Raw genomic sequence first — 18,518 nt, forward strand, 5'->3', positions numbered from 1 at the left:
TTGTACTCGGTCAATACTTGAGATTAATATTTTATGAGTCAATAATTATTATGGTAGACATTTTTTTTAAATTATCACGAGTATATTTATTATTATAATAAAACATTGTACGTTGTTAAATTCTGTCGCAAAGCTTTCCATAATCCCTAAATAAACCAGAACAATACCAATATTATTATGAACATTGAAGGTAACATGTATTTTAAATAACAATAACACTAAAGCTATACTATAATATTATTATACACCTGTTATATCGCGGACTAAGGACTCTCCACGTGGCGATAGTCGGGATTGCGATTAATTGCAATTATAAATTATAAGTTTTGTACACAAACACGCGTATATAATACACATAATATGATATATTTATAAGTTACATAAATGCATATTATAAGTTATAACACTTGGAACGTTTCGCCAGAATGCGAAATACGAGTTCTAAATTAAGCGTATATAATTCGCATTACGTGTAGTTGATACGATAAACATATTATAATATCACAACAAACACTTTGATCAAAAACATATTATACAACTACTCTATACACAGACGACGTGGGCGGTATGATGGGTATTAAATTCCATATAATGCATAGAAGGTTGAACTGTTCAGATTTCCCGACGTAAAACACACGACTATACATTATGCCAGTCCTCTTGTTGGTTATTCAGCGTGTTTTGCAAATTGCAATTGACTTCGAAAACCCCACGCGGGGAGAGCTAGTGGCCTACACTGGATTATCGGAACCACCGAATCATACATTCCATCGAAAAAGTTAAAAGTTTTTCGTGTGTGACCGAATAACGGACAAAAAATATATAGGTACGAGTTGCGTCAGCAAAAAATATGTGTCGAAATAATAATAATAAAAAAAAAATAATAATTATGAACCATTTAGTTTATACGGCAGGCTGCGATGTCCCAATCTTTTACAGATACCATTCATAGATATCGCACTGAACGAACGTCAAACAATATTTATGTAGCTGAACTATGAAAATTAATTTTGTATTTACGTTTAAGCAACCTAAAGCAACAGCGCATTTTAAACTTTTAAAATTTAAGTTTATTTTATAATAAATAATAATGGATTAAAATGTCAGGTGAATAAAAAATAAAAATATAAACGATTATATCGAAGGTTATAAATTAGATTTTTGAAAGGTTCTAAATAATAACATTCAAATAAGATTATCGTTTATTCGTGTGTGGATTTGCCGCCGTGCAAGCATAAAACGATAAACAAATAATAATATATCATACAATTTGTAATAAGTAATAGGCAATAATTAATAATGTAATTTCTTTAGATAAATAAAAATATTATGGGGGACGGAGTGACCGAGCGGTCTGTTTTAAGGCGTCGGTTGTGACGCAGCCGGCGCCGGTTCGATTCCTTGGTCACGGGCGGCATTTTTCTTCGAGCAAGTCACGGTGTCCGGAGAACAATAGTGCCGCCATCCTCCAACCGGGCATGGCAGATACCTACGGGTGCCCAATTAAAAATTCTGCCAAACACAAACACTCACGTGTAAAAACCTACCACTTCAAAACCCTACCACCATCACAATGCAACCCTACTATCAGCTAATGGCCATAGATGCCGGGCTTAAAAATCAATAAAAAAAAAAATTAAAAAAATATTATTCCTGAGAACATGTTGTATGATATCATGGTAGGTACAACGAAATGCTGTAAATGTGTAGTGACCGCACAAGAGTCAAGAACGATATTATACCTCTTTAAAGTCCTAACGAAAACTATACGCGCGCTTCCTCATATATTTAGAAAATATCTATTGTATTCCAGCGATATTTTTAACAATATCCAACCCAAGTCTCGTTTACGCGTGTCTTTATAACATAGGGGCTGCATGTCAACAGCCACCCTCGCATTCCGTAACATCGTTTATATATTATTATATTAATACATGGACACCATACTACATCGGTATATAGATATATTTAACAATAATATTATTATAATATAATACATAATACTATAATAGAGTCGTACTATTGTCTGGCACCAAGTGAATTAGGTTTTATTTTTTTTTTGGTTGTTTACATTGAGAAATGAGAATGTGAGATAATCATATTGTATTATACAAACTTTGACCGTGTGTACGCGTATTTCTTCAAACACGCTCTTTATACCTACGTGATGTGTATTATACCAGTATACCAACTCCTATATATAGTATATGTACAAACGCCCACGAATTCGCATACTTGTCGGACAAATATAATATATACACGTCGGCCAATTGGACGTTGAACTCGCCCATATTATATATAATATTGTACACATTACTACGCTTACGTACGTCTTGCACACACGGATGCGGTGGCGGTGGCCTCGTCCACGAAAACGTATAATATTCCCATTGCGTATACATATTAATATTATATATTTTTCGTATATCCTGCCAACACATCGGTCCTTATATACATTCGATTGGTCGAGTCGTATGCCTACGCGGTGCACTCGAAATGTGCACTACATAAAACAATAATGTTATACAGCAATATATTACTATAATACATTTGAGACGACTTCGGGGGGGGGGAGGGGGTGAGACCCTCCCCCCAGTGTCGTAATTACTGCAGGTGTGAAATTGCCATATTGCAGGTGTCGATGTCGCGCGTGTTCATTTTCTAGTAGGTTTACATCCGGACACACATTTTGAATTGGCGATTGGCGCGCACTGAAGGCAAAAGTTTACTGTGGTTTTTTTGTCCTCGGATATTATAATATGTACCAGCACCTGTAACGTTCACCGTGCGCGTTTAAAGAGAATAAAATGTAGTAAAATATGTGAATTAGCATAATAACAAGAATTGGGAGGGGGGGGGGGGGAGATAAAGAAAACAAACGATTGATGTAAAGTTTGAGCGTGGTGGATCATACCATACGACCTCTATATATGATATTATAAGAGCTAAGGAAAAAGACATGTTTTCAAGGTACCTATATTATTTGAAATAATATAATAAGTTAGAATATAGCTTCGTGAACTCGAAAACTAAACCAATATTACTGCGTCGAAAATATTATTAATACCAGGCTGGCTATAACGCTGTCTTATAATATTACATTATAGATACCTACGCGAATACAATTTTATGCAAATTTTATTTTATTGTTAGTGCCGAAGTGCCGCCTGCCCGCCCGCCCATGATGGCACATGATATATGTATTATATTATATTATTATATGGAGGTACACCACCACCGATATCGCACTGAATACTTGCGACACATTAGCCGCATCGTTTCCGAGATATACATATAATGTACTTACCTAATATTATATTTAGCAAGTACTTATAAACGTGTATTTAGAAAATAATATTTGCAAGTAGATTACCGGAGAAGACAAAAAAGATCGTATTATTATTACGGATTTATCGATTGTCTGCTGTAAGTACTTATGGGTACCCCACCAGTGAGGTGAGAAGACTTGGCACGGTATAATTATATTCACAAATCATGCTTACTCTCATTTTTAATTTCTGATTTTAAAAAATTTCAAGTACACTTCAACACCATATTTTAAAATACATAGATTTTATATTATACCTACCATTTAAAAATTGTCCTGAGTCGATAAACAAACACCTTTTTTTCACAAATGATCATTTTAAAATATCAATAAAAGCCTCCAAAATGCACTAGATCTCACTAGAATCGTATCATTTAATTTAATGATAAGTGTATTCACTTTAATTAAAAAAATTAAAGAGTTAAATGGATTATTGTGAACGTAAAGTTTACTCTGTTGTATATCTCTGAGACAACACATACGGCTGTGGCGTCCACTTAATATTTAATAGGTATTGAATGTTTTCAAGTGAGGCGTTTAGGGGGTAGGGCCCCTCCCTCAATATCATAAGCTACCTGTAAATAATAATTTATTTCAGAAATATGCTTTATAGATGCTCAAAGTGTTTATAAATTATAATCACGACCTCTGTAGATAGAGTTGTGCTATCACATTAAGCGGTCAGTGGCCACACTGACCACTGAATGACGTCTGACCATATTGTTGATAATACAGTATAGAGTACAGATTATAGGGCTAAGTGGGAAAATAGTTATAATTAGAATTTTTGAACCAAAAGGATAGGGTTCCCCGCTACTGCATCTCCTTAATATATTATGTAACACCAAGATTAATATAAGGAACCTACAATCTACATCATACTAGAAATATAAAGATTGTTAAAATCACTACATAAAGTGCAATAACTCTGAACGTTCAAATTTTATGATAAATCATATTCTGAACAATGCAAAGTAAAAAATATGGTTTATTAATTTAAAAATAAGAAAGGTTTACACCTCCACATGCAGGACATGCCTTAAGTAGTATCGCTAATCGCAGCGGTCAAGCACAAATAAACATAATAATATGCGAATATTATCCAAATGACATTTTATTCCAATACATTTAGACGAAGTGGGATAATATTATGTTATTTTATAATATGGTTCTCTCTCTCTCTCTCTCTCTCTCTCTTTCTATCTGTGCCATTGCGAATTGCGAGACGGGATGGTTATCCGTGGGCGTCAACCGGCGCCCAGACATGGTGGTTGCAACAGGAGCTGTAATAGTGTAATATATAGTAATCTGTTATGGCCACGAGAGCAGTGTGAAAAAGTTTTGTTGAAACACTGATCGCACGCTGAAGTAATCGGTAATGTTGCCTATAAAGTATGTACATATAATATTAAAACGATACGTGTAGGCTCAAATGAAGGTGAAATCGTTGCGAGTTATACTGCAGTTTATGGTACATACAGGTGATTCACCAAGCAAGCTTACCCCCATTTTTCCTTAATAATTAATTTGTTCAAATTTTGACTATTGTACAATTTTTAAATAGGTTCATCGAGGACTATATTTAAAAATACTTGAGATTTTTTCACTACTTGAGAGTTATATGTGGTGATAGAAACTTCTGTTTTTCAAATGAGACCCTCCCCTTTTTTTTACTATAAACTATGTACTTATGGATTATTTTTTTTGAAAATGTTGATGTATTAATTTCTCAGTTACTAATAAATTTATTCTAAGGATAATAGTCCTTAAATATGGTTTTAAAAAATATAAAATAGATATAATATTGGATCTAGTATATAATATATTATAATTACCTAATTGGACTTTTTATTTAAAAATCCAATAACTAGCTTTTGAATAACTGCATTATTGAAGGGGGTAAACATGCTCGGCGAATTACCTTGTATATACAATACAATACATAATATATAGTTGGTTAGTTGAAGCACTACAATTCACGGAGAAATATGAGAAAAAAATGTTAGTTAAAAAGGGATGTTTCCATATCTTAGGAGGAAAAAAATAGTAATGTGCATGAGCATATATAATCTACAGCAGTAAAAAAATTAAAAGATCATGGAAATGTATATTATTCTTTGTACATAATATAGCAATTATAACTAAAAAATAAAATAAAAATTATACAGACCCGCAGCACAAAATCACAAAGACATTGAGTTTTTCAATTGGCCATTATCAATAGGTAGTGTTTACACTTTATGTATTAAACATGTATACATAGGTTATTGGTATAATACATTATACCTTTGATTATAAATACTAGTACATGTGATATATGCAGGCATATATAATATTATATACACTATATAAGTATATTATTATACTTGTCCATGTATGCAGGGTTGTTGATAATTTATTCGACGGAAAAGTGGTTCTATACAGAGGTATTTTTAATATTAATAATAATTACAGCTGTCGAATGGTATAAATGTCAACCTTCGGTATCCTCTGTCACGGGATTCCAGATCGTCACGATATTGCAAGTCAAGAGACCTACAACAGCAAGTAGCAACAATATATAAAATACTGCAGCCACACTGGCGAATAGCGAATGTGTTTCGCGCAAATAGTTTGAATATCGATCAGCAATTAAAATTTAATACAGGTACAAAATACCACGCCGTTGTTACCTGGCTATATGTCTATAGTCCGCGACACGAAAAGTGGCCGATTTGTACCGCGACCCGTTGCGGCTTCCCTACCTGTTAGCCATTGGTTCTCAACCTATACCACCTCCTGCCCGGCGCACGGCGGTCGCAGTGCCATGCATCTGCGCGCAATGTGTATTCCATACATTATAGTAGACTGGTTTTTTTTGTGCACCCTTAGCTGATCTTCTGGAATGCCTGGAGGGCAGCTGCAGAATGTGCTGTGGTAGGGGATACAGTAATGCACATAATACAAACACGTTTTATGGCACTCGTGTTTTATCTTTTTGTATGTTGTGTACTGTGCGCTCGTAAACAACTATTTTTTTACACTGTTTTTTCTCCTGCGTTACCGTGTTAATCCATTTAAAAATGTCGTTTTCCGATTCAGATACTCACAGTCAGAGTAAAAAAATTATTCATAGTGTGTATTTATTTTTAAAACAATTATCAAAGAAGTCAGATTTAACTGCTGATTTTTTTAAAAATGCGCAAGTTGTTACTGCCGAAGCTTGTGGTGTGGGTTATCGTACTGTAAGACGGATTTGTGCTGAAGGAAAAAATAATATTAATCCAGAAACACCAGGTGCGGAACCTACATTTGTTTCTCCACGTAAAGGGTATAAACGAGCAAAAACTGTTTCGGAGCTGGATGATTTCGATTCCGATGTTGTGAGGAGAACTGTCCACGAGTTTTACGACCGGGGTGAGTACCCAACGGCTCAATTAATATTAAATGTCGTAAAAAAAAAAACAAATTACAATGGGTGCGTTCGATCAATGCAAAGGCTCCTAAAAAATTTAAAATTTACTTACAAAAGATGTAACGATGGTCGTATGTTTTTAATGGAGAGGAATGATATCGTCGCACTTCGGTGTAAATTTTTACGACAAATGTGTACGCTGCGAAAAAATAAAGACGATCGTCCAGTGGTTTATCTCGATGAAACGTGGGTAAACCAAAACCATTCACGCACCCTTATTTGGCAAAATGAAAATAATTCTGGTGGTCTGAAGGTGCCGACGGGTAAAGGAGGCCGACTTATTGTATGCCATGCAGGATGTAGTCGCTACGGGTTTATAGAAGGGTCAAAATTGGTATTTCGAAGCAATACCGGAAATACCACGGATTATCATAATCAGATGAATGGTGAAGTATTCAAAGAGTGGTTTATTCAACTGCTTAAAAATCTAGAAGAGCCATCAGTTATAGTCATGGACAATGCGCCTTACCATTCAATCCTCAGAGACAAATATCCGAAAAGTAATTGGAGAAAAACCGAAGTACAACAATGGTTAAATGAAAAAAATATTGAGTTCCATCCATTGGAAACATTACCTGAACTTCGGCAAAAAGTTAAAAACCTATTGCCACGTGAAAAAAAATATGAGCTGGATGACATTGCAATTGAAATGGGTCATGAGGTAATCCGTCTTCCACCATACCACTGTAAGTATAACCCAATTGAGTTAATTTGGGCTCAAGTTAAGGGCCAAGTAGCGAAATTTAACAATACTTTTAAAATGGTTGATATTGAGCGGTTAACACACGAGGCATTAGATGCAGTAACAATAGACGACTGGACGAAATGCGTTCGTCATGCAGAAGAAATTCAGGACGAGGACAACAAAAATGAAATAATGAGGGACACCATGATAGAACCAATAATTATGACAATATTACCAGATGACAGTGACTGGAGTGATGATGAAGAAGATATTGACGAAGAAAACCACGGATAACATATGTCTTAAATAATATTAAATTAAAAATTTTTTGTATTTGTATTTTTTTTTAAATTTTTTTTGTTGTTTGGTTTGAATAAAAAAATTAATTATAGTAATTTTAGTAAATTATGTTTAACTCTTTCGGTCCTGATTTCTATCTAAAAATTCATAATGGTGTAAAAAAAGTAATTATAAATAGATAATATAATGATAAAATAATAATAAATAATGGTTATGGTGTATAACGTCTTTGTTAACACTATTAAAATTGAAATATAAAATCATTTGTATAGGAGTTTTGGAGTTTAGGAGTTACCGTGTTGATTACGCGTTGAAATGGTTAATTTAAAAAAACGCGGCAATTTATTTAATTAGATTATGAACCACTTAGGCGAAACGGCCGCTAGGTTCGCGACGGTCATCGGCCACATTTCATGTCGCGGACTATAGGTAGTATCTAACGCCCGCGCGTATAACACGTATAATATATCATCATGGAAATATATGTATATCATTATAAATAGACGTACAAAACGACACTACACTAATGTCATAATTATTATTATTATTATCCTCCGGGGTATCATATTTTCTGATCGTATAATGATTTTCATTCAAACGACGGTTCGTCTCCGCGATCGTGTTCTGGGTTTCGACTCGTTTTTCACGTGCCCGCCATTTATGCCGTCGTTATTATTATCTGCATACCACGCGATTTCCTAAGACTTAATAGGTACATAAATGCATCGTGCACAACCGTATTGTGTTTGACGACGGTGAGCTGAGCGAATAACGTTTGAAACCCGCGTATTATGTTATACACGTGCAGTGCCCAAATGCCGAATAGTATATTATATTATTATATTATCAGGTACCTAGCTGTCGAACGGTAATATAAAAACACTATATCATTATGTGCCTACATGTTTTTTACACGCACATAATATACCAAACAATATAAATAAATAGGCATTATATTGCCATTCGGCGATAAGCCCTCGTGCCCTTGTCCGAACAACAATTAATAGAATCGACACGTTTCTGCAGTTGTTGTAAAAACTGTGCGACGGACGAGTAGGTACATAAAGAAATAACTAATAAGTAAAAAGCACACACTCTATAGTTCATTCTCTCAATAGTCAATATTCTGTACTCCCTATATACTATACGATCGCTCTGTATATTCTGATGTATTGTGTTCCAACCGATGTAGGTAATTTATGGGTTTAAGGATAACTACCTACAGTAGTACACTGCGACTGTACACATTAGTACAGGAAGTTGGCGTCGTATAGTTCTGATAGTTCAATCCAATTCGAAAATATAATGTTCAATTTGATTTTATACACCTGCAGCTATAAACACCAAGAGACAAATACAATGACTGCAGCTATACCTAAAATAAAATATATGATACAGATTACAGACATACAGCAGTGCAGAGTGTAAAGAATATTTGGAAATAGTTTAAGAATTTATTGTGATGTTAACAAAACGATATATTTTTAATTTATAGAGAACATACGGTGGTATATCTCTTATAATATATATATATATATATATAGATGGAGTGTCACCGAGTGAGCCAGAATTTTTTCTCGTAAAATTGACAGCGATATTTGTGTAGCTATTGCAGATTATTGCAAATATAGAGTAGCGATGTCACTGCGATGCAACAGCCAACAATGAAATATATTTAATACAGAGAGAACTTAAACTAAATGTAAAGCGTTTACCTTATTAAACACCTTTTCTGAATAAACACATGGTAAATTTCAAAAGCCAATAACTGTGTTGTTGCGGCTTCTAATAAAAAAGTTTACTTTGAATACAGCGAATATAAAATTCTTAAAGTTTCACATATTATGATAAGTATTTATATCGACTATTAGTTCGATGATACACGTTCGCAAGAAAAAAGTCTACACAAACGGATGGCGATTAATTATAATTATACGTCTATCCTGCGTATTCCCATTTATGATAACCTCTTTTATTCTTAGCAAATAATAATCATTTGTATAATACTAATAATTCTAATTATTAATTAAAATGACGAACTGTGGTGTCCATCAGGTCGCATAGTATAGGTCAAGCTATCGTTTCGATTAAACCTATAGGTAAGTGATAAATTACTATAATCCGTGTCTCCATTGACCGAGAGTCAATATAGGATAACAAACCTCTAGGCTATAGATATAAATACTGTTCATCAGTTTTAGAAGTCCAATTATAATAAATCGCATCATCTCAATTTGGTTTTTATATTAGTCTGCCAACAATTAAAATCAAATCGCATTGCCAGTTGCCACAGTTGTCTGAGTAAGTTACAAACGTGTAATATTGATTTACAAAGACAAAGAATATGTGTATTGTAACGATTTTCACCTGAATATTTCTTAAATAGATTGAAGTAAGTATAGTACTTATAATAAAACTTGTATTTCAAAAATCGCGAAGGTTTAATACTTAGTAAAAAATCTAAATGAATTATGAACAACGTATAATACTATAATGATTATAATGTGTAAACAATATGGTGGTATACCTTCATACATCCTAATTGTATAGTAGGTAGGTAGTATACACATCAGTGCACAAGTAAAAAATAGAATGCAAAATATATGCATCACTGAAATTTGATAACATTATGATTGAATTTCAAAAAGCAAATAAAAATATTAATTTACTATATCAAATTATAACGTTTGTTGACATATATTGAATGTACAAATGTATTTTAATATTAAATAAGGTACAAAAATATGTTTAAAAAACACATTACCTAACTACGTATTGGCAATATACGCAGTAATATTATGTATAAGTAACTAGTTTTTGTCGTCAAATAATACTTGAACATGAATAAAATGAAAATTTAATTTTTTGAAATGAATATAATAATATGGTAACATACTATAACATGTTAGGTACAATGGTACATGTAAGTAAAACACACCTACAGCGCCATATTACAATTAATTATAGTATAATAATTAATAGAAGCTAAAAATGATATGCCACACATTATCATGTTTTACAATCATTTAACTCCGAACTAGTATTTTATCATCAAGTATATAATTACTATTTATAAGTAATTGCTAATTATGCTATTATGAAAGTTATACTCACTAATTAAAGAAACTACATGAACGCTTAGTTTCTAAACTTAAAACAACGAATTGGTTCAATAAAGATTTTTTTGTAATCCACGTCACATACATTTCCAAAAAAGTTTTCAAATATTCCGGATATAGAAGTTTTCGAAGTAAATCTTTACTTATTCCACTTTTTTTTAAAAATATATATCAACAAAACAATTAATTTTTTTAGAGTATACATTATAGTGTAACATTGATGGATTAAGAGTTCACGAGTTATACGTTAATTCAAAATATGAGAATATTTCTCAAATTGTTTATGGGGGACTAGAGTACCTTATTAGTGAAAAAAAAGACGTGGGTGCATATACCCACTTGCATATTCGTCGAAATTCAAACGTAAATAATTATAGTATCTTATACTATATGTATATATTTATATAATTAAAATATATAATATTAAATAGCTTTGATTGATTGCAAATTATAATTTACAGTATTATCCAAGTCTATATTATTGGATGTATTTCTCACACTGTATAGAATGTAAAGAACAAACATGATTAGTCCAAGTTTTTACCAGTCTCATAAGTCATAACACCAAAAGAACGTTCACACGTAGGTGAACTGATTGGAGTATATAGCCATAATATGGTAGATTAAAATATGTAAATATATACCTAATATTATGAGTAGTATATTAAGTATAGCGATTCCGAAGTATTTTAAAAGACTGGTATAAACTATTGAAAACTAAATAACTTTTCGTGGTCCACGTTAATACGTTGAAAATAGGTACTCATAACAAACACAGAATCACATAATCACGAAAAAATCTTTGATACATTTTTATTATATTTTGATAATTATGATTAAGTTTATACTTTATTTTTTAATTTGCAGAAAAAATTATAAATATAATTCCTATACTTGACAAGGACTTGTTATGAGGGCACTAAAAGTTCCTCCAAGCACTGTTGTTTTCGCCAATACCCGTTAGGTCATATCTGCAGGATATGTGATATTTGAGCATTCTACATTTCTACATGTTTCTATTTTACCTAAGTCGTTGATAATTTGATAGTGTATACGAACAAAGAAGAAAATTGCAACGTTTTTTTTTTTTTTGGCTACCTTCAAGGTTGTTGGGCGTTTCCCCAAGTTCGAAAAATAGATAGATGTGAATAAAATACACGGCGAATGCTTTGAGACAACTTAACAATAATACATGATGGCTTACATTTTTATAGAACTATATATACAATATGTATTACAAAACGCACATATACAATATATGAATAGACATAAATATATCCCATTTTTTCTTATATATTTATCCGACCTTGGTACGTCGGTGACATCGATTACATGTTGCACATGCGGCGTTGGGATAATTTTGTGTTGCTTTTTGTATTTTTATCATCATTATGTAAGTGGAGTTTGATAAGCAAATTAATGACGATTGGCAGTTAATAAAATGTAACCTTTTCCCGGGGATTTTCAGTGATATAGAAAAATTTGGCATTACCTCTTCTATATACTTTTATTTTTAAACCACAACAATTTGTTAGTTCCTTGACGTCACGTTATTATATATTGTTGCTACTTTTTTGCCTGTCGTCTTGCACTTTTTTTTATCATTACACGTTTTATTCATTGTGTTTTATCGCATTGTTGGTCTGTGGAAATGATTGTAAAAATCTCGCGTCTGCGAACCGGGTCAAAAACCACGAGGAATGCATATCATTATGTGCATGCTTTTCTATATCTGCTCTGCACCAGTGTGTATAATATAATATAATACGTGCACTGACAGACCAGATATACATATGTACTATACAGTATACACAGTACACGCACACTAAACCCTGGTATGGTTTAATGGTTACAATCGACTGTTTCGTTTTTGCAAGTCCAACATAAAAATGTACACTAAAATGTAGTAAAAGAAAACAGCGTAAACCCTTATAAGTAGGTACGTATATAAGAACTTTATAGGTAGGTAACGCAATTATATGCACAAAAAAAATTAGACGCTCTAATAATTAATGTAATACCTAATCATAAATATACATTCCAATTTATCCTATTCCCTCGTATTGTATGCATCATAATGATAATATAAAAGAAGTACCTACATAGAATAATATTTAACCTGTGCAAGACTGTGATTACGAATCTACGCAGTAGGTACCTACGCATGTGGCATGTGCCATGTATATTATATACAATTCCTAAATTATTGTGAATTTGAAATTTAATTTTCAGATTAGTTTTTGATCTCTTTATTATCCGATATGTATTATAAACTAATTTGAAAACATACAATTTTTTTCAATTAACACAATTTTACTTTCGATTTTGAATGCATTGCTATTTGCTCTAATCACAGATGACAGATCATATGCAAGTCTTAACATCAAAACTACATTGATAGTGGCCAGCTACGATATTGATATAGATAGGTACTAAAAATATGTACCTATATAGTATATATACAGCTATAGGTACAACATAATATTACCAAGTTAATTGTAAATATAATTTTTATGAGGTTTCTTCAGCTTAAATAGTTATTATAGGTATGTCTGTTAAAATTGATTTATATTGTTGTATGAAACAAAAGCTTTAGTATAAAAGTCTGAAGAAAAATATTATATAGTTCTATTGGTTTTATTTAATAAACAAATCACAATAACTGGAACAAAAATCACGAATATGAACAATACAATTAACTTTCTGCTTGAAAAAATTACATTATCTACTGAGGCTATATAAAAATATATAAAGTATTATGCAGTACCTATACTATATATAAAAAGTTATTACAATAGTCAATAAGATTTTTTTATATAATAATAATATAATAATTACATCCATTATTTAAACTCGCAACAATATTCCATTATTCATTACCACTTAATCCGAATTCAAATGTTCTATAATTATTTTGTATCATGTAAAAAGTTAAAAATAGCGTTTTAAAAAAAAAAATTAAATGGCATAAAATTGAATGATTGCAATTTTTTTACCAATTAGAGAGGATAAAAATATGTATAGAAAATTAATTATAGAGTTGTTATTTTCGTCATTAACATTAAGTAGTAATACGTGCCTTCAATATAATTTCCATCGTATTGGTGTAGTTTACGTCGCACACATAGTACACGTTATCCAGCCCTTGTCAAATAAAGTGATATGATGAAAAGTTTGTTCCTGAAATGTACACAATATTAACAGGTCGGTCAAGTCAGGAAATAATTTGTTGTTACCTAAATTTGATCATAATGATAATATCACAACTATAAGGCAAATTTAAAACATAATATCGCGTAAATATTTAACTAGAATAGGTAATATTCTTTATTTTAAGGGTGGTCAACCAATATAGTTATCATGGTGTAAACTAGGTCATTGTGTTATTTTTATGACCTTTGAAAGTAATCGGTAATTCAGTACAAATAACATTACTATTTGTATATTTTGATGATTATTAATTTTGAAGTCTCAACGTTGTAAATAAAATCTATAAAGCTTCATTGTATCATCAGTGATCTTAGGTTATTTGATATAATTTATTATTGGCATAGTAATGCACAAAAGTTGTGATACATAATATATATACAGAGTGATTCACCGAGTATACTCAGTGCTCACCCCCATATTTTGCTTTAATAATGAATTAATTCAAATTATCACTTCAAGCGTAGTTTAGTTTTTATACCATTCAAGGATGTTTTTAATGTTACCATGTATGTGTTTTTAAATGAGAATCAACCTTTATAATGTAAATTGTTATGCAGTTGACTTTTTTTGAAAATATTGTACCTAGTTAAGTCAAAATTTGAACTTGTGCTTTCTGAGTTATTGAAATGTTTGGACTAAGGATAATAGTTAACAAAAATATAAAATAGATGTAATATTGGATCTCGTATTTATTTTATTAAAACATTTTTACACATTTTAGATTCTGAGCGGAGCGATGAATGTATTAATTTTACAATGATGAGTTTTTTTTATTTTTATTATTTGTGTCGTTAAAAATGTATAAGCTGTTCAAATTTTACAGTTAAGGATTGAAAATTAAAAACACGGTTTCACGTAAATAGGAAATAAATTACTTCATTCACAATAGTATCATCAAAAATACTTATTAATATCATAGGCTGACAGGTTGTCTTCGCTCAGAATTGTTTTTCGTATACAACAATATTATATCATTGAATTCAAATTTATCACCATCCATTACAGTGACCCCCTGAAACCTGTACACTTTTTTTAAAATTGTATAGAATAATATTAATTACTAAAATATTCAAATCTTCCTGGCTCCCGTATATTCCAAACCCATTATGAGAACCTATAATCCTTACCTATACTACACAAAGTTAAATAGCTCAAAAACTACTCATTCAGATTTCGATTTAGCTACAAAATTTTCAAAAGAGCCATCTGCTTAATAATTTACAGGAAAAAGGGCGTGTCTTACTTGAAAAATAAGTCGGAAGCTCTTTAAATGGTATAAAAAATCTAAGTAATATTTCAAAATATGGTCCATAACTTTGCTTTATAAAAATCAGATTTCAAGAGTTCATTATTAAATGATAATATTATAACGATAACAAATTATTGGGGATGAGAATGGTTGGTGAATCACCCTATATGGCTGTATAGGCGTATAGCTTATAATAATTAACGCTCAGTTAACGCTTTAGTCCTCGGCACCTTTATACTAACAATAAGAGTTCAATAGTCCTATTATACTGTAATATAAGTCATTTGAGTGGATTACGGTGTGATTAAGAATATCTTGTAGGTACTCCATTGGAATTTTATTTGCAGTAAACTTATTATTATTATTATGATTATTGTTATAAGAGAATATACACAGCACTTTAAATGTATTATTTCAAGTTTTCATCCCAAGCGTGGAATTTTATGAAAGTAAAGATTTCAAATAATCACAAAAACTTACAAGTTTAACGTCGGTTCCTAAATATTTTGGTGTACACAACAATGCGCGTGTGTTAACAAAAACTGTTTATTCGAATGACAGGTTAGAAGTTATACGAATGACAGGTTAGAAGTTTTAATGTACGCCTTATCCATCTGTATTAATGTTATAACTATATGTATTATGCGTTATATAGTATACGTATATATGAAGGGTACAAAATAATAAAAACGTCAAAATATTATTGAGCGTATGTAATATAATTTATAACGGAAACGCATAATATTATGACGTCTGGAGTTGTGCAGCGCTTGCGTGTTCGTGTGCGACAGTTGTTCAATATCATTTTGTTTTATTTTACTCCATAATATTGTAGGTACCTACATATTGTATCGCGGTGGAAATTAAACATTTGTTTGTGCGTGGGATGGGATATTTACAACATTCCATAACTTATCAATTCAAATATTCGCTAATAATAATAATATTGTCGCGATAGCAGATGAGTTATATACGAAAACCTACACCAAATTTCGTAAGTGCCGCAATCAACGTGGGACTAGATTATATTACAATGACGTAACTAGAATTTTCGTAAAGAGGGTGTTAATTATAAATATTATACTATATATACATACAAACTATAACTTTGATTCTCAAGGCAGTGACATCACCCCTTCCTTTACATTTTCTACACCCCGGACATACCAGTAAAATCCAAACCCTCCAAACATCCTCATCTCCTGGTTCAATAAATGGGGAATTAATATCAACGAATCTAAATCATCACACATAACCTTCTCACTCCAACCACAAGACTACTCACCGATCACCCTGAACAATTCCATCACACCTCGCTACTCACAAGTAAACTAGCTAGGCCTCACACAAGATAGAAAATTTACCTGGGGTCCTCACCTCAAGGACAATCGAAAAAAGTTAAACAGTAGACTTCACCTACTAATATGCCCTTACTCAGGTCTAACATCTACATTCAAAACACTTGTTATTTACAAAGGTATCCACCATCCCATATTGACCTACGGCATCAAACTCTGGGGCCCAGCCAAAAAACAAATATCCAAACAATTCAAGCATGCCAATCTATTTATCAACGTATCATCGCTAAAGCTCCATGATACGTAACGAACAGACTACTCCACGACGACCTCCAAATCAAAACCATCCATAATACAGCTATTATCTTCAACAAAAGGTTCCACAGGAAACTTCTTTCGAACTCCAACCACCTCATCTCACAAATGGCCTCAAAAACACTTCCTGACAACCCCACAAGACGCCTCAAACGCAATTGGTGCAGAGATCTACTTAGCTTATAACTTTTAAGACATCATGCTTATACAGTAAATAATTCATTAAATTAATTGTAAAAAATGTAGGCAAGTGGGTGTAGCTCTGCTGTACAGTAGGTTACAAGTGGGTCACTATAATGGATTGTGTTGAATTTGAATTCAAAGATATAATATCATTGTATTCTGAGCGAAGACGGTCAGTCAGCCTATGATATTACTAAGTATATTTGATGATATTATTGTGAATAAAGTAATTTAAAATTTAACCTATTTACGTGAAACTTTGTTTTAAATTTTTAATCCTAAGTCCGGTCCAGACCAAGAAACATTTTTCGGAAACATATGTTTCTGAGTTCTGACATTGTCGTCGAAAAATATTTATGTTACCCCTTATGGCGGGACATATGGAAACATTGTCCACGACAAATTTTTCTTTGGTCTGTACGGAGATTTAGCTATAAAAGTTCAACATTTTATAAATGTTTAACTACTAAATAACTTGTAAATTTTCAATTTGATAAATTTTGTCAACATTTGAACTTTAAATGATTATAAAATGCTAATATAAACAACTAGTGAAAGTTTCATGTATCTACAGTCATTTGTTTTAGAGTTCCATCATAAACCAAAATCGATTTTGCGTAAAAATTCTAGTTTTTCCTTAATTTTTTTTTGTTTTTCTCGGTGGAATTTTAAATGTTGACCTCCTCAATGCATCAACTAGATTCACTTTCCCGTTGAAAAAGATACTGTTGAAGAAAATCGAAGCATTTTTACTGCACCAAACACTAAACAATAATAACAGACATAAAAATAAAAAATAAAAAATAAATAAATTAACACACAACATTGTAAAATCAATACATTCATCACTCCGCTCAGAATCTAAAATGACTCGACAGCGAGTCTTCCATCAAATCATTCACAGCCTCTATTATAAAATTCTTTCATCAAATTTACTTTTGTATATAATGTAAGTAGGTATAGATTGTAAATAATCAATAAAGATTAATGCCACTCTGTTTAAAAAAAATCATGTTTGCTACGATCAATAAGTAATGGTAATAATAAATTATTAAATTAAATTAATATTCCTTTAAAGTTTGATTCATGTAATAATTTGATATTATGACATGGCTCAAGGGTGTCATCACCCAACACCTCCCTTGATCACGCCCCTAATTTTTTACATAATATATATATCAAAATACATATAGAATTTCAGTGTTCATAGACTTACATGTACATTGTACATATATTTGTAACCTGTTAATATTGGAGATGATAGTAATCTTTCTGTGGCTAAGGAATGTGTACAGATAATTAACAGGAATTTGAATAATCACATAGAGCAGGTGCAGTAGTCGTTAAGATAATAGGATCTAGAAATAGTTTCGATGC

General features: G+C 31.7%; 1 protein-coding gene across 1 annotated transcript; it reads left to right on the forward strand.

Moving 5' to 3' along the window:
• Positions 1 to 6,864: 6,864 nt before the first annotated feature.
• LOC132942128 (uncharacterized) lies at positions 6,865 to 7,761 on the forward strand. The gene has a single exon (XM_061010437.1). It carries the CDS (start codon positions 6,865 to 6,867, stop codon positions 7,759 to 7,761), a length of 897 nt encoding a protein of 298 aa, XP_060866420.1.
• Positions 7,762 to 18,518: the final 10,757 nt, after the last annotated feature.

This window comes from Metopolophium dirhodum, chromosome 3 (genome assembly GCF_019925205.1).
Source record: "Metopolophium dirhodum isolate CAU chromosome 3, ASM1992520v1, whole genome shotgun sequence".
NCBI classification, from domain to species: domain Eukaryota; kingdom Metazoa; phylum Arthropoda; class Insecta; order Hemiptera; family Aphididae; genus Metopolophium; species Metopolophium dirhodum.

Excerpts from the sequence above, each read along its gene's own strand:
- LOC132942128 (XM_061010437.1), top strand. The coding sequence starts at position 6,865 with ATGGAGAGGAATGATATCGTCGCACTTCGGTGTAAATTTTTACGACAA.